The 17,542-nt window shown below is 39.8% G+C and overlaps 1 protein-coding gene across 1 annotated transcript in view; it reads left to right on the plus strand.

Annotated features, from left to right (window-relative positions):
- LOC105548088 (titin) overlaps positions 1-17,542 on the plus strand; it is a 222,251-nt gene that overhangs the window by 153,257 nt on the left and 51,452 nt on the right. The window contains exons 206-233 of the mRNA XM_011991956.1: positions 21-320; positions 413-715; positions 805-1,113; positions 1,228-1,509; positions 1,611-1,910; positions 1,996-2,289; positions 2,384-5,350; positions 5,681-6,001; positions 6,100-6,384; positions 6,483-6,782; positions 7,093-7,395; positions 8,638-8,913; positions 9,017-9,316; positions 9,409-9,711; positions 10,087-10,386; positions 10,752-11,039; positions 11,403-11,699; positions 11,788-12,090; positions 12,192-12,497; positions 13,385-13,672; positions 13,765-14,055; positions 14,146-14,433; positions 14,601-15,188; positions 15,279-15,383; positions 15,819-16,016; positions 16,108-16,404; positions 16,512-17,099; positions 17,191-17,493. Coding sequence (XP_011847346.1) covers positions 21-320; positions 413-715; positions 805-1,113; positions 1,228-1,509; positions 1,611-1,910; positions 1,996-2,289; positions 2,384-5,350; positions 5,681-6,001; positions 6,100-6,384; positions 6,483-6,782; positions 7,093-7,395; positions 8,638-8,913; positions 9,017-9,316; positions 9,409-9,711; positions 10,087-10,386; positions 10,752-11,039; positions 11,403-11,699; positions 11,788-12,090; positions 12,192-12,497; positions 13,385-13,672; positions 13,765-14,055; positions 14,146-14,433; positions 14,601-15,188; positions 15,279-15,383; positions 15,819-16,016; positions 16,108-16,404; positions 16,512-17,099; positions 17,191-17,493 — 11,283 coding nt within the window. The remainder of the gene's footprint in view (positions 1-20; positions 321-412; positions 716-804; positions 1,114-1,227; positions 1,510-1,610; positions 1,911-1,995; positions 2,290-2,383; positions 5,351-5,680; positions 6,002-6,099; positions 6,385-6,482; positions 6,783-7,092; positions 7,396-8,637; positions 8,914-9,016; positions 9,317-9,408; positions 9,712-10,086; positions 10,387-10,751; positions 11,040-11,402; positions 11,700-11,787; positions 12,091-12,191; positions 12,498-13,384; positions 13,673-13,764; positions 14,056-14,145; positions 14,434-14,600; positions 15,189-15,278; positions 15,384-15,818; positions 16,017-16,107; positions 16,405-16,511; positions 17,100-17,190; positions 17,494-17,542) is intronic.

Genomic DNA, 17,542 nt, shown 5'->3' on the forward strand with positions numbered 1-17,542 from the left:
TGATTTTTTTTTTTCTGCAGACCGTCCTGGTCCACCAGTAGGACCAGTTATTTTTGATGAGGTGACCAAAGATTACATGGTTATTTCTTGGAAGCCTCCTTTAGATGATGGAGGCAGTGAAATCACCAATTATATTATTGAGAAGAAGGAACTGGGTAAAGACGTCTGGATGCCAGTGACATCTGCAAGTGCTAAAACAACATGCAAAGTTTCTAAACTACTTGAAGGAAAAGATTATATTTTCCGGATACATGCTGAAAATCTGTATGGAATAAGTGATCCTCTGGTGTCTGATTCAATGAAAGCCAAAGATCGTTTCAGTATGCATTATGTCTCTTTTTAGTGATTCAATGCTTGATATAACTAATAGGAAGAAATAAATTTCTAACACATTTTCCAACATTTGTTACAGGGGTTCCTGATGCACCTGATCAGCCAATTGTTACAGAAGTTACCAAAGACTCTGCATTAGTAACCTGGAACAAGCCACATGATGGAGGAAAACCCATCACAAACTACATCCTGGAAAAGAGAGAAACTATGTCTAAACGATGGGCTAGAGTTACCAAAGATCCTATTCATCCGTACACTAAATTTAGGGTTCCTGATCTTCTAGAAGGATGTCAGTATGAATTCCGGGTTTCTGCAGAAAATGAAATTGGTATTGGAGATCCAAGCCCACCATCCAAACCAGTCTTTGCTAAAGATCCAATTGGTATAGTATTAATGGATTTATTCAGTTTTCATGTTATTTAACTTTGTTTTCAGCTATATGCTAATTCATTTTTTACTTTTATTTTTTAGCTAAACCAAGTCCACCTGTTAATCCTGAAGCAATAGATACAACATGCAATTCAGTCGATCTAACCTGGCAGCCACCACGTCATGATGGTGGGAGCAAGATTCTGGGTTATATAGTTGAGTACCAGAAAGTTGGAGATGAAGAGTGGAGAAGAGCCAATCACACCCCTGAGTCATGTCCTGAAACTAAATATAAAGTCACCGGTCTTCGGGACGGTCAAACCTATAAGTTCAGAGTGTTAGCAGTCAATGAAGCTGGTGAATCAGATCCAGCTCATGTTCCAGAGCCAGTCCTAGTAAAAGATAGACTTGGTGAGTAAAATGCTCTCACCTGTGTTTGCAAGGAAAATAGATGTCTGATTGTATGTGTTTAATTATAATCTGCATTATGGATCAAATCTGAGTGTTCTGTTCTCTTTTTTCTAGAACCCCCTGAGTTGATTCTTGATGCCAACATGGCAAGAGAACAACACATTAAGGTTGGTGATACTCTAAGACTTAGTGCCATCATCAAAGGAGTGCCATTCCCAAAAGTAACTTGGAAAAAAGAAGACAGAGATGCTCCAACTAAAGCAAGAATTGATGTGACTCCAGTTGGTAGCAAGCTTGAAATTCGTAATGCTGCCCATGAAGATGGTGGAATTTATTCTTTAACAGTGGAGAATCCAGCTGGTTCAAAAACTGTCTCAGTAAAAGTACTTGTATTAGGTAAGAATTTTAATACTTATGCCATTAAAAATAAATTTTGATAATTTTGAGCTCTTATTTGGATAAAATTACTTATAAAACTGTTATTTAACACTTTTTAGATAAACCTGGGCCACCTAGAGATCTGGAAGTCAGTGAAATTAGGAAAGATTCTTGTTACCTTACTTGGAAAGAACCACTGGATGATGGTGGTTCTGTTATTACCAATTATGTGGTTGAGAGGAGAGATGTTGCCAGCGCCCAGTGGTCATCTCTCTCAGCTACATCAAAGAAAAAGAGTCACTTGGCTAAACATCTGAATGAAGGCAACCAGTACCTCTTCCGAGTAGCTGCAGAGAACCAGTATGGACGTGGTCCTTTTGTTGAAACACCAAAACCAATCAAGGCTCTGGATCCTCTCCGTAAGTTGCTTTCTCTGAATACAAAACTATTGTTTGACTGTCTTCAAGAATATTCCTTTTTCATCATAACTTCTTCTTTGAAAAGATCCCCCAGGGCCACCCAAGAACCTGCACCATGTAGATGTTGACAAGACTGAAGTCTCCCTCGTCTGGAATAAGCCGGATCGTGATGGTGGTTCTCCAATCACTGGATATTTGGTGGAATATCAAGAAGAAGGCACCGAGGACTGGATTAAATTTAAGACTGTGACAAACTTAGAGTGTGTGGTTACCGGACTACAACAAGGAAAGACCTATAGATTCCGTGTAAAGGCTGAAAATATTGTGGGTCTTGGTCTCCCCGACACAACTATCCCGATAGAATGTCAAGAAAAACTAGGTAATTTTTGGACTAACAGTTTTATCTTATTTCTTTTTAAAATTATTCATGTAGGTGAAAATCAAAATCTAATTTTTTCATGTTTACTTTTCAGTGCCTCCATCTGTGGAGCTAGATGTGAAATTAATTGAAGGTCTTGTGGTAAAGGCTGGAACCACAGTCAGATTCCCTGCTATTATAAGAGGTGTGCCTGTTCCTACCGCAAAGTGGACAACCGATGGGAGTGAGATTAAAACCGATGAGCACTACACAGTTGAAACAGACAACTTCTCATCAGTACTTACCATTAAGAACTGCTTAAGGAGAGACACTGGAGAATATCAAATCACAGTTTCCAATGCAGCTGGTAGCAAAACAGTAGCCGTACATCTTACTGTTCTTGATGTTCCTGGGCCACCAACAGGTCCTATTCATATTCTGGATGTTACTCCTGAACACATGACTATCTCATGGCAGCCACCTAAGGATGATGGAGGAAGCCCTGTGATAAATTACATTGTTGAGAAACAAGATACAAGGAAAGACACTTGGGGTGTTGTCTCTTCGGGAAGCAGTAAGACAAAGCTGAAAATCCCACATCTGCAGAAGGGCTGTGAATATGTTTTCCGAGTTAAAGCAGAGAATAAGATAGGTGTTGGTCCTCCCCTTGACTCCACACCTACTGTTGCTAAGCATAAATTTAGTCCTCCATCTCCTCCTGGTAAACCAGTAGTTACTGACATTACTGAAAATGCAGCAACAGTGTCTTGGACCCTGCCAAAATCTGATGGTGGCAGTCCAATAACTGGCTACTATGTGGAACGTCGAGAAGTAACTGGTAAATGGGTGAGGGTCAACAAAACACCTATTGCTGACCTTAAGTTCAGAGTGACTGGACTCTATGAAGGAAATACATACGAGTTTAGGGTCTTTGCTGAAAATCTTGCAGGACTAAGCCATCCATCCCCAAGTTCCGATCCAATAAAAGCTTGCCGTCCCATCAAACCACCTGGACCACCTATTAATCCTAAACTGAAAGACAAGAGCAGAGAAACAGCTGATTTGGTGTGGACAAAGCCTCTCAGTGATGGTGGTAGCCCCATTCTAGGATATGTAGTGGAATGTCAGAAACCTGGCACAGCACAATGGAACAGGATTAATAAAGATGAACTCATTAGGCAATGTGCCTTTAGAGTACCTGGACTAATTGAAGGAAATGAGTACAGATTCCGTATAAAGGCAGCTAATATTGTAGGAGAGGGTGAGCCAAGAGAACTAGCAGAATCTGTGATTGCAAAAGATATCCTTCATCCTCCAGAAGTAGAACTTGATGTTACTTGTCGTGATGTTATTACCGTGAGAGTAGGCCAAACTATCCGCATTCTAGCTCGAGTCAGAGGCAGACCTGCACCAGACATAACTTGGACTAAGGAAGGCAAAGTATTGGTACGAGAAAAGAGGGTGGACATTATTCAGGATCTACCTCGTGTTGAGTTACAAATTAAAGAAGCTGTTAGAGCTGATCATGGCAAGTATATCATCTCAGCTAAGAACAGCAGTGGACATGCCCAAGGTTCAGCCATTGTTAACGTCCTTGACAGACCTGGGCCTTGCCAGAATTTGAAGGTTACCAATGTAACCAAAGAGAACTGTACAATTTCTTGGGAAAACCCACTAGATAATGGCGGCTCAGAAATAACAAACTTCATAGTAGAATATCGCAAACCAAACCAGAAAGGCTGGTCAATTGTTGCATCAGATGTCACTAAACGATTAATCAAGGCCAACCTTTTAGCCAACAATGAATACTATTTCCGAGTTTGTGCAGAGAATAAAGTAGGTGTTGGGCCAACCATCGAAACAAAAACTCCCATTCTGGCTATTAACCCTATTGACAGACCAGGTGAGCCTGAAAACCTTCACATTGCGGATAAAGGAAAGACATTTGTCTACCTAAAGTGGCGGAGGCCTGATTATGATGGTGGCAGTCCAAATCTGTCATATCATGTTGAGAGAAGGCTGAAGGGCTCTGATGACTGGGAAAGAGTGCATAAAGGAAGCATTAAAGAAACTCACTACATGGTTGACAGATGTGTTGAAAACCAGATTTATGAGTTCAGAGTGCAAACGAAGAATGAAGGTGGGGAAAGTGACTGGGTGAAGACAGAGGAAGTTGTTGTTAAAGAAGACTTACAAAAACCAGTACTTGATCTGAAATTAAGTGGGGTCCTAACTGTCAAAGCAGGGGACACCATTAGGCTTGAGGCAGGGGTTAGAGGCAAACCATTCCCAGAAGTTTCATGGACCAAGGACAAAGATGCTACAGACTTTACAAGATCACCAAGGGTCAAGATTGATACCCGTGCTGATTCATCTAAATTTTCTCTTACTAAAGCAAAGCGAAGTGATGGGGGTAAATATGTAGTTACGGCAACTAACACAGCTGGCAGTTTTGTGGCCTATGCCACTGTCAACGTTTTAGATAAGCCTGGTCCTGTGAGAAATCTGAAAATTGTTGATGTGTCCAGTGATAGGTGTACTGTTCGCTGGGATCCACCAGAAGATGATGGTGGCTGTGAAATCCAAAATTATATTCTAGAAAAATGTGAGACAAAGCGAATGGTTTGGTCTACCTATTCTGCTACTGTCTTGACACCTGGTACTACAGTAACACGTCTCATAGAAGGAAATGAATATATTTTCAGAGTCCGTGCAGAAAATAAAATAGGCACAGGGCCTCCAACAGAAAGTAAACCAGTCATAGCCAAAACCAAGTATAATAAACCTGGACGCCCTGATCCCCCAGAAGTCACTAAAGTAAGCAAAGAAGAGATGACTGTGGTTTGGAATCCACCTGAATATGATGGTGGAAAGTCTATAACAGGATACTTTTTGGAGAAAAAGGAAAAGCATTCAACACGATGGGTCCCTGTTAACAAGAGTGCAATTCCTGAGAGACGTATGAAAGTACAGAATCTCCTCCCAGACCATGAATATCAGTTCCGTGTCAAGGCAGAAAATGAAATTGGAATTGGAGAACCAAGCTTGCCTTCAAGACCAGTGGTGGCAAAAGACCCCATAGGTAGGATGTCCTTGTTTTTTCTGATATTACATCAACCCTTAATCTCAAGCACAGAAGTATTTGATAAATAAGTTAATGTAACATCTAAATCCATAACATAAAAACTGTATTTAGCAAGTATTTTTCCAAATAGACCTTTTACCAAAATACCTAAAAGGTACAAACAATAGTAGATTCTCATTTTTATGAAGGAAAATAAAGAGGACTCTAATTGAAAAATTGGACGACCTATATTTGATTAACTGAGGCTAGGCTATATAAAATTACACATTGAAGTATCACTATTAGTAGTTAAACATATGTATATCTATTCTTATATTTTATTTTCAGAGCCACCTGGTCCACCAACCAATTTCAGAGTGGTTGATACAACCAAACATTCCATAACTCTTGGGTGGGGAAAACCAGTCTATGATGGTGGTGCACCGATCATTGGATATGTTGTGGAAATGAGACCAAAAATAGCAGATGCATCTCCTGATGAAGGCTGGAAACGTTGTAATGCTGCAGCACAGCTTGTACGCAAGGAATTCACCGTTACCAGCTTGGATGAAAACCAGGAATATGAGTTCAGGGTGTGTGCCCAAAACCAAGTTGGTATTGGGCGCCCTGCAGAGCTAAAGGAAGCTATCAAACCTAAAGAAATACTAGGTAAGTCCTTCCTTTAGCATGTGATTCATTCACACTTAATTTCTTATGATTTCCCCACATTCTGAAACATCAATTAATGACCTTACTGTCATTTGCAGAACCTCCAGAGATTGATTTGGATGCCAGCATGAGAAAACTGGTCACAGTGAGAGCAGGATGCCCTATTCGTCTCTTTGCTATAGTAAGAGGACGACCAGCCCCTAAAGTCACTTGGCGAAAAGTGGGCATTGATAATGTGGTCAGAAAAGGACAAGTTGATCTGGTTGACACTATGGCCTTCCTTGTCATCCCCAATTCTACCCGTGATGACTCAGGAAAATATTCCTTAACACTTGTGAACCCAGCAGGAGAAAAGGCTGTATTCGTAAATGTCAGAGTATTAGGTGGGTTACTAAAATGCTTCTCCCTCTCACTTCAAAAATGAATTTGTTAATAGGGATGCTGAGGAGATGTGTATATCTGATTTTATGACTCTTTACAGACACTCCTGGACCTGTGTCTGATTTGAAAGTTTCAGATGTCACTAAAACATCATGCCATGTGTCCTGGGCCCCTCCTGAAAATGATGGTGGGAGCCAAGTGACACATTATATTGTGGAGAAACGTGAGACAGACAGAAAGACATGGTCAACCGTTACCCCAGAGGTTAAGAAAACAAGCTTCCAAGTAACCAATCTTGTCCCTGGGAATGAGTATTACTTCAGAGTAACTGCTGTCAACGAGTATGGCCCTGGCGTCCCAACAGATGTCCCAAAACCAGTGCTTGCATCAGATCCTCTAAGTAAGTATTATGCTTTCTTCCTCCTTTTAACTCCAGCCTCCTATTTCAGCAAGGTCAAGATACTAATACCATTTTAATCCACTTCTGAAAGAGATTTCATTTGTAGAGACCCAAATAGTGTAATAAATGTCTATCTCACTCATGAAACACTTTTTTGATCTGTCTCATCTTACATGTTTTACTTTTAATGTACTGAACTACAGGTTCTATGTACATTGGAGCAAATGGCATACTAAAACTCTTATGTACATTCAAAAGGGGATTTGATTAGGTTACCTAGGTAATTTTATACATTATGTTTTTCTTCTAGGTGAGCCGGATCCCCCAAGGAAATTAGAAGTGACTGAAATGACAAAGAACAGTGCCACCTTAGCCTGGTTACCTCCCCTGCGTGATGGAGGTGCTAAAATCGATGGCTACATCATTAGTTACAGAGAAGAAGAGCAGCCTGCAGATCGCTGGACAGAGTACTCAGTGGTAAAAGATCTCAGCCTTGTTGTCACTGGCCTAAAGGAAGGAAAGAAATACAAATTTAGAGTAGCAGCCAGAAATGCTGTTGGAGTCAGTTTGCCAAGAGAAGCTGAAGGAGTGTATGAAGCCAAAGAACAACTGTGTAAGTAGTCGTTGCTTCATTTATGTCATATGCTAAGTTTATTAGAATTTCTTTTATATGTAGACATTTCTCCCTGAGGAATCTAGCTCTATAAATACTTGAAAAACAATAGAGAACAGTGGCTTTCAAACACATGGGTGGGCCAACAACACACAGTAAATAAACTTATACAAACACATAGATAACTAAAAACCATTTCCTGAAACAATACCCATTCATTCATTATCATGTGCACTCTTATGTTTTCTACCCTATTCTGTGTGTGTGTGTTTTTTTTTTTTTTTTTTTTTTTTTGCAATGGAGTCTTGCTCTGTCCCCCAGGTTGGAGTGTATTCTGTGTTTTTTAAAATGTTGGCTGTACAACAAACATATAAAAAAAAAGCTCATCATCACTGGCCATTAGAGAAATGCAAATCAAAACAACAATGAGATACCATCTCATGCCAGTTAGAATGACGATCATTGAAAAGTCAGGAAACAACAGGTGCTGGAGAGGATGTGGAGAAATAGGAAAGCTTTTACACTGTTGGTGGGAGTGTAAATTAGTTCAACCATTATGGAAGACAGTGTGGTGATTCCTCAAGGATCTAGAACCAGAAATACCATTTGACCCAGCAATTCCATTACTGTGTATATATCCAAAGGATTATAAATAATTCTACTATAAAGACACATGCACATGTATGTTTATTGTGGCACTGTTCACAATAGCAAAGACTTGGAACCAACCCAAATGCCCATCAGTGATAGACTATATAAAGAAAATGTGGCACATATACACCACAGAATACTACGCAGCCATAAAAAAGGATGAGTTCATGTCCTTTTCAGGGACATGGATGAAGCCAGAAACCATCATTCTCAGCAAACTAACACAAGAACAGAAAACCAAACACCACATGTTCTCACTCATAAGTGGGAGTTGAACAATGAAAATGCATGGACACAGGGAGGGGAGCATCACACACTGGCACCTGTCAGGGGGATGGGGGGCTAGGGGAGGGATAGCATTAGGAGAAATACCTAATGTAGATGATGGGTTGATGGTGCAGCAAATCACCATGGCACGTGTATACCTATGTAACAAACCTGCACATTCTGCACATGTGTCCCAGAACTTAAAGTATTTAAAAAAAAAAAAAATTGGCGGTAATACAAGCATTAATTTGAACCAGTATAGTTCTCCACCAGAGGAAACTTAACCACCTTCCCAAAATTAGTATCTTTTCATTTTACTTTCAGTGCCACCAAAGATCCTTATGCCAGAGCAAATTACTATCAAAGCTGGGAAAAAACTCCGAATTGAAGCCCATGTGTATGGAAAGCCTCATCCCACCTGTAAATGGAAAAAAGGAGAAGATGAAGTTGTCACATCCAGCCACCTGGCAGTGCATAAAGCAGACAACTCTTCAATTCTGATCATAAAAGATGTGACTAGAAAAGACAGTGGTTACTACAGCCTCACAGCAGAGAACAGTTCTGGGACAGACACTCAGAAAATCAAAGTTGTAGTCATGGGTGAGTTAAGTATTAGACAAACGGCCATCTAAATATGAAACTCTGAAACATTTTTACCCATCAGATCGTTGTTCTTACATTTCTTTCCTCTTGGTTCATGCAGATGCCCCTGGCCCCCCTCAGCCTCCATTTGACATTTCTGATATAGACGCCGATGCTTGCTCCCTGTCGTGGCACATCCCTCTAGAGGACGGAGGCAGTAACATCACCAATTATATAGTGGAGAAGTGTGATGTAAGCCGAGGTGACTGGGTCACGGCTCTAGCTTCAGTCACAAAAACTTCCTGCAGGGTTGGAAAGTTGATCCCAGGCCAGGAGTACATCTTCCGGGTCCGTGCTGAAAACCGATTTGGCATTTCAGAGCCTCTCACATCTCCAAAGATGGTTGCGGAGTTCCCATTTGGTATGTTTTTGTGAAGGAGAAAAAAAGTTATGTTTTCTTTCTAGTTTGTTACTGAATGTAGAAACTGACATTTTCCTTGTCTTCATCTCCAGGTGTTCCTAGTGAACCAAAGAATGCACGAGTCACCAAAGTCAACAAGGACTGTATTTTTGTTGCATGGGACAGACCAGACAGTGATGGAGGGAGCCCCATTACTGGTTATCTGATTGAACGCAAGGAAAGAAACAGTTTGCTGTGGGTGAAAGCCAATGATACTCCTGTCCGGTCAACTGAATATCCTTGTGCTGGCCTTATAGAAGGTCTTGAGTATTCATTCAGAATCTATGCCCTAAACAAAGCTGGATCCAGCCCACCCAGCAAACCCACAGAATATGTAACTGCAAGAATGCCAGTTGGTAAGTTTTGGGGGTTTTTTATTGTTGTTGTTGTTGTTGTGTTAGTATCATGGAGGCACATTTAAATCTCAGAGTCTAAGATTTGGACTCCAAGACATAGACAGTAGTAGAGATCTGAAGATTACAACTCCCATTCAAGAATATAGTCTATCTCTTACAATGAAGATGACATATTAAAAAAAGAAAAGGACATACAATTTCCTTTAAAGCATACAGCAAGGACTCAAAAGTGCATACTAGTTGGACAATTATTAAAATGGGATAATTATCATCCTGTTGAGCTTGTTACTTAGCAGCAGGGATGATAATGTGAAATATGGAAGTTTAGACTTCTGCTAGTAAGATAAATGGTGAGTGTACCTCTTTTTGTTTTAGATCCTCCTGGGAAACCTGAAGTTATTGATGTCACCAAGAGTACTGTATCTTTGATCTGGGCACGTCCAAAGCATGATGGAGGCAGTAAAATTATTGGTTATTTCGTAGAAGCTTGCAAACTTCCTGGTGATAAATGGGTACGGTGCAATACTGCACCTCACCAGATTCCCCAGGAAGAGTACACAGCTACTGGCCTAGAAGAGAAAGCTCAGTATCAATTTAGAGCTATTGCCAGGACCGCAGTAAACATTAGCCCACCTTCGGAACCTTCTGATCCAGTGACTATCCTCGCAGAAAATGGTAAGATTCTGATGAGTATTACAGGCAAAGATGTAACAGCATTCATGATGGTCATTTTTCCTAATAAACAACTAAGTATACACCTAAGGAAAAAAGGAAAAATAAAATGATATTTTATATAAAGACACAAACATTATGATTATGGAGAATCATAATAAAAGCAGGATACACAACTGTGACAACAACATAATTTCAATAGTTATTCAATAATGCAGTTATTATTTGTCTATTTAAAATATGCAAAATGAAATAACATTAAAATTCCATTCTTGAAAGAGGTAGCATATGAATTTCCCACTATTATTAATAAGGATTACATAATATAGCTTTGCATATATTAAGTCCTTTATCTTCTTTCTTTCCAGTCCCTCCCAGGATAGACCTGAGTGTGGCTATGAAATCATTGCTTACTGTGAAAGCTGGAACTAATGTCTGCTTGGATGCTACTGTTTTTGGTAAACCAATGCCAACGGTTTCTTGGAAGAAAGATGGCACACTGCTAAAACCAGCAGAAGGCATAAAGATGGCCATGCAGCGGAATCTGTGCACCTTGGAGCTATTCAGCGTGAACCGGAAGGACTCAGGAGACTATACCATTACTGCTGAAAATTCAAGTGGTTCTAAGTCAGCCACCATTAAGCTTAAAGTGTTAGGTAACTAATAAACTTCATTAGAATCCCATATTTTACTTTGGTTAATGGGACGTAAATAGGATTTACAAAATAATGTGGGAGAAGACATACATATTCTAAAGTATATTTCCTATGCACAGAATTATTCTTATGACAGAACCATGTTTTAGAGTTAAAAAGAGCATTAGAAAAATCACATGTTTCAATTACCCAATTTTACAAATGAAGAAACTAAGATTCTAAAAAATTAAGTAATCTCCTAGGTCATATAGGAAATTGACAATAGAAAGACTGCAGTCCAGGTCTCCAGACTTCTACTCTATATTCATTCCCCATTCCAGATATTTTAGTGAAAGATTTCACTCTTCTTCCTTATTCTTTCAGATAAACCGGGTCCTCCAGCATCTGTTAAAATCAACAAAATGTATTCAGATCGTGCAATGCTTTCTTGGGAACCGCCTCTTGAAGATGGAGGCTCAGAAATCACCAACTATATTGTTGACAAACGTGAAACAAGCAGGCCCAACTGGGCTCAAGTCTCTGCAACTGTGCCTATCACCAGCTGCAGCGTGGAGAAACTTATAGAGGGCCATGAGTATCAGTTCCGTATTTGTGCTGAAAATAAATATGGAGTAGGCGATCCAGTCTTCACTGAACCAGCAATTGCCAAAAACCCATACGGTAGGAACATTTCCCGGTGGTTTTTCATTTTACTTTTTAAATATTACCTTTTAGTCTGGGAAATTAACTTTTCAATCAATTTCTGCAGACCCACCAGGACGCTGTGATCCTCCTGTTATTAGCAACATAACCAAAGATCACATGACAGTCAGCTGGAAGCCACCAGCAGATGATGGCGGCTCACCCATCACTGGCTATTTGCTTGAAAAGCGGGAAACCCAGGCTGTTAACTGGACTAAGGTCAACAGAAAACCTATTATAGAAAGAACACTAAAAGCAACAGGTCTTCAAGAAGGTACCGAATATGAGTTCCGTGTTACAGCTATAAATAAAGCTGGACCAGGCAAACCCAGTGACGCATCCAAGGCCGCTTATGCTCGGGACCCTCAGTGTAAGTGTTCATGAACAAGATCCATATCCTGTGTTAAAAGCAGCATGAAACACCCAGGAAGGAGGTTTGAATGAAAATTTCCTATCATTATTTCTTCTCAGATCCTCCTGGCCCACCGGCTTTCCCTAAAGTATATGATACAACTCGTAGCTCCGTGAGTCTATCCTGGGGCAAGCCAGCCTATGACGGCGGCAGCCCTATCATTGGTTATCTCGTTGAAGTAAAACGGGCTGACTCCGATAACTGGGTGAGGTGCAACTTACCACAGAATCTACAGAAAACCCGCTTTGAGGTTACTGGCCTGATGGAAGACACACAATATCAATTTCGTGTGTACGCCGTTAATAAGATTGGATACAGTGACCCCAGTGATGTGCCAGATAAACACTACCCCAAGGACATCTTAAGTAAGTATTACCAGGGGGAATACCTAAGGCTTTTCTTATTAATCATATTCTAAGAGGGAGAATAGAACTCCCTTAGGTAGATTAATTTATTTACAAGGTGTAGACTTGCTAACTCCAGGAGTACTTTTTAGGAGAGCTGGGTGGGTACTTTACGGTATTGTAGAACAGGCAAATCAAATGCAAATGATTTGTGGTTTTGAAAAGCTTTTCATATATATAAGAATTTCATGTCTTCAAAAGACATGGAATGACAGAATTTTATTGGAATGTAAGAATTTTATTTTATGAATAAAGAGGCCTTTTAACTAAGTAGTGAGCTATTTACTATTCTTAGGGTTTCTGTTTTCCAATCCACCATCTCCCTAAGTATGTGATTGGTGGGCTCTCCATCTTAATTTCCCTTCTTCTTATTTTTTCTATTTGCTTATTCTCCATGATAATTTCCCCTTTATTTGAATTACTTGATATTATATGTCACCCTCCAGGTACTTTTCTTCCTACTATGAAATAATAAAGAGAGCTAGAATATGTGGCAGAATACCTTCATGGAATATAGAAAGGAAAAAACAAGAATGAAAGGGAGCCAAAAATCAATCATCCACTTTCCTTTTAGTATATGTAGCATTTCAGAGTACATAAGGCTCATGAAAGAGGAGGTACAGATCCTCCGGGGAAAACCTGGTTAAACTAAAGCATAGTGGAAAATGGAAAGATCAACAATTAGTACAGAATAGAAAAATGGTTTTGAGGATTGTATTAAGGAAGTTTTAAAGAACAAGAGATTGGCTCTAGAAAATAAATGTATTTTAGGAGTGATAAGGCCAGTCCTTGGAAATACATTTGACTATTAAATTTTTAATTAACTTTCTTCACCCAAAATTAAACAGTTCCACCTGAGGGAGAACTTGATGCGGACTTAAGGAAGACACTCATATTACGTGCTGGAGTTACTATGAGACTATATGTACCAGTAAAAGGACGCCCACCTCCAAAGATTACTTGGTCTAAACCTAATGTCAATCTAAGAGACAGGATTGGACTGGACATAAAGTCAACTGACTTTGACACTTTCTTGCGCTGTGAAAATGTGAACAAATATGATGCAGGAAAATACATCTTAACCCTGGAGAACAGCTGTGGTAAAAAGGAATATACCATTGTTGTGAAAGTGCTTGGTAAGTCTATTTCAAAAAAGAATCATATATATTTTAAAATAGTATATGTATTTTTTACACATTCATTTCTTATTTACCCACTATTTATCCAGATACTCCTGGGCCACCTGTCAATGTGACTGTTAAGGAAATATCCAAAGACTCTGCTTATGTTACCTGGGAGCCTCCCATTATTGATGGTGGAAGCCCCATCATAAACTATGTGGTACAAAAACGTGATGCAGAGAGGAAATCCTGGTCTACAGTGACAACTGAGTGCTCCAAAACGAGCTTCAGAGTATCTAATTTGGAGGAGGGAAAATCCTACTTCTTCCGAGTGTTTGCTGAAAATGAGTATGGCATTGGTGATCCCGGTGAAACTCGTGATGCTGTCAAAGCTTCCCGTAAGCAAATGAACCATCATCCCATCATTTTGAGTGACATCCTTCCTTTGCTATATGGGGCTTACACTTATCATTTCTCCTTTGCTTTAGAAACTCCTGGACCAGTTGTGGACCTGAAAGTGAGGTCTGTAACTAAGTCATCTTGTAGCATTGGCTGGAAAAAGCCTCATAGTGATGGTGGAAGTCGGATTATTGGATATGTAGTTGATTTCCTGACTGAAGAAAATAAGTGGCAACGAGTTATGAAATCCTTAAGCCTACAGTACTCCGCAAAAGATCTGACTGAAGGGAAGGAATATACCTTCAGAGTGAGTGCTGAGAATGAAAATGGAGAAGGAACCCCAAGCGAAATCACTGTTGTGGCAAGGGATGATGTTGGTAAGGCTCTATCCACACATCTTCATTTTTCCTTTATTGTCATCAAAAGTGCACTCTTGTGTCCTACTCACTAGCTTATCTAAAAATCCATTAAAAGCTAGAAGTATGTGAAAAAGTTAATTACCTGGCCTTAAAAATAACAGTAATTTATCTCTGCTATTTTACAGTGGCTCCTGATCTTGACTTAAAGGGTCTACCTGATTTGTGCTACTTGGCTAAAGAAAACAGCAACTTTCGGCTTAAGATCCCCATAAAAGGCAAGCCAGCTCCATCAGTCTCCTGGAAGAAAGGGGAAGATCCTCTAGCAACTGACACTAGAGTCAGTGTTGAGTCATCTGCAGTTAACACAACTCTTATAGTATACGATTGCCAAAAATCTGATGCTGGAAAATACACAATCACACTTAAGAATGTTGCTGGCACCAAGGAAGGAACTATCTCCATAAAGGTTGTTGGCAAGCCTGGCATCCCCACTGGACCAATCAAATTTGATGAAGTCACAGCAGAAGCCATGACCTTAAAGTGGGCTCCTCCAAAGGATGATGGAGGTTCTGAAATCACCAACTATATCCTAGAGAAGAGGGATTCTGTGAACAACAAGTGGGTGACGTGCGCCTCAGCTGTCCAGAAAACCACCTTTAGAGTAACCAGACTTCATGAGGGCATGGAATATACCTTCAGGGTCAGTGCCGAAAATAAATATGGTGTAGGGGAAGGCCTGAAATCGGAGCCAATTGTTGCTAGACATCCATTTGGTAAGTGTCTTAAATTCAGAAGACATGAAGCAAAACATGGTTTTGAGGAGGCTTCTTATTATAAATCTTGCATTATCTACTTTCTTCTAGATGTGCCTGATGCTCCCCCACCTCCCAATATTGTGGAGGTCAGACACGATTCAGTATCTCTAACTTGGACTGACCCCAGGAAAACTGGTGGCTCTCCAATTACAGGTATTTTGTTTATTCTTACCCTACATCTTTTACATCAAGATTCCTCACAAATATTTCCCTGAGAACAGTGGAATGTGTGCTTATCGATAACACTATCTGCTTATACAGAAATGTGTTTTTCTTTCAGTACATATGGTTAATGTCTAATTTTATTGAAAATCTCCTAATGTAATAGTTAATAAAGTATTTCTTAATTATAATATCTATTTTTGTAAGTTAAAATTGTTCAACAAAAAAGACAACAACTATGCATATTCCAAGGGGAAAAAATGGCACTATGCTTAGGTAATAAAAGTATATAGATACTAGCAAGAATGATTACTTGTTCAATATATATGGATATGTATAAATAATTTGGGCAACACACATATATTGTAAAATCAAGCTGCATTTATACTTTGTATGTGAATTGATACAACCCTGGGTCTTTTGTAGGGTATCATTTGGAGTTCAAGGAAAGAAACAGCCTTTTGTGGAAGAGAGCTAACAAGACTCCGATAAGGATGAGAGACTTTAAAGTGACAGGATTAACTGAAGGTCTTGAATATGAATTCCGAGTTATGGCAATCAATTTAGCAGGTGTGGGCAAGCCAAGCCTCCCATCAGAGCCTGTCGTGGCACTGGACCCGATTGGTAAGTCATTATATGAAGAAAAACCCATGTGCATTTTTTACATGAAGAAAACATTGGTATTTGTTTGACTGGTTTTGTTTTTGTGTTTTAGATCCTCCTGGAAAACCTGAGGTTATTAACGTAACAAGGAATTCAGTGACTCTCATTTGGACTGAACCTAAATATGATGGTGGTCATAAGTTAACTGGATATATAGTGGAGAAGCGAGATCTACCTTCCAAGTCTTGGATGAAAGCCAACCATGTTAATGTCCCAGAATGTGCCTTTACTGTAACTGACCTTGTTGAGGGTGGAAAATATGAATTCAGAATTAGAGCAAAGAATACAGCAGGTGCTATCAGTGCTCCATCAGAAAGTACAGGAACCATTATTTGCAAGGATGAATACGGTAGGTCCATTTTACTTTTTATGTACTTTGTTTTTTTTTTAAAAAAAAAAAAAAAGCAAATTAAGCCTCCTTCCTTTTCTGATTAAAATGTATTTTCTTCTTTGCAGAGGCACCAACAATTGTCCTTGATCCCACAATAAAAGATGGGCTAACAATTAAAGCAGGGGATACCATTGTTTTGAATGCCATTAGCATTCTTGGCAAACCCCTTCCAAAATCAAGTTGGTCCAAGGCAGGAAAAGACATTAGACCATCAGATATCACTCAGATAACTTCAACCCCAACATCTTCCATGCTTACTATCAAGTATGCCACTAGAAAAGATGCCGGTGAATACACCATCACTGCTACCAATCCTTTTGGCACGAAGGAGGAACATGTGAAGGTAACAGTCCTTGATGTACCTGGTCCCCCAGGTCCTATTGAAATCAGTAATGTTTCTGCTGAAAAAGCAACACTTACATGGACACCTCCCTTGGAAGATGGCGGCTCACCAATTAAGTCCTATATACTTGAAAAGAGAGAAACCAGTCGACTTTTGTGGACAGTGGTTTCTGAAGATATTCAGTCTTGCAGGCATGTGGCAACCAAACTTATCCAAGGAAATGAGTACGTCTTCCGGGTCTCAGCTGTAAACCACTATGGCAAAGGAGAACCTGTACAGTCTGAACCTGTCAAAATGGTAGACAGATTTGGTATGTAGAGCATGTGAGGGAATTGAAATGGAAACATTTATAGCAGAGTTTAGGAAATCATGGATTTCTAATAAATTTGCTTCCTTTTCAGGTCCCCCTGGCCCTCCTGAAAAACCAGAGGTCTCAAATGTCACTAAGAACACTGCCACTGTCAGCTGGAAAAGGCCAGTGGATGATGGTGGCAGCGAAATCACAGGATATCATGTAGAAAGGAGAGAAAAGAAAAGCCTGCGGTGGGTGAGAGCAATAAAAACGCCCGTTTCTGATCTCAGATGCAAAGTAACAGGACTGCAAGAAGGAAGCACCTATGAATTCCGTGTCAGTGCAGAAAACAGAGCAGGAATTGGTCCACCCAGTGAGGCTTCAAATTCTGTTCTAATGAAAGATGCAGCATGTTAGTATTTGTCTTTTTCAATACCATTCATTCCAGAATGCCAATATTT

Source organism: Mandrillus leucophaeus, unplaced genomic scaffold (assembly GCF_000951045.1).
Source record: "Mandrillus leucophaeus isolate KB7577 unplaced genomic scaffold, Mleu.le_1.0 Scaffold40, whole genome shotgun sequence".
NCBI classification, from domain to species: domain Eukaryota; kingdom Metazoa; phylum Chordata; class Mammalia; order Primates; family Cercopithecidae; genus Mandrillus; species Mandrillus leucophaeus.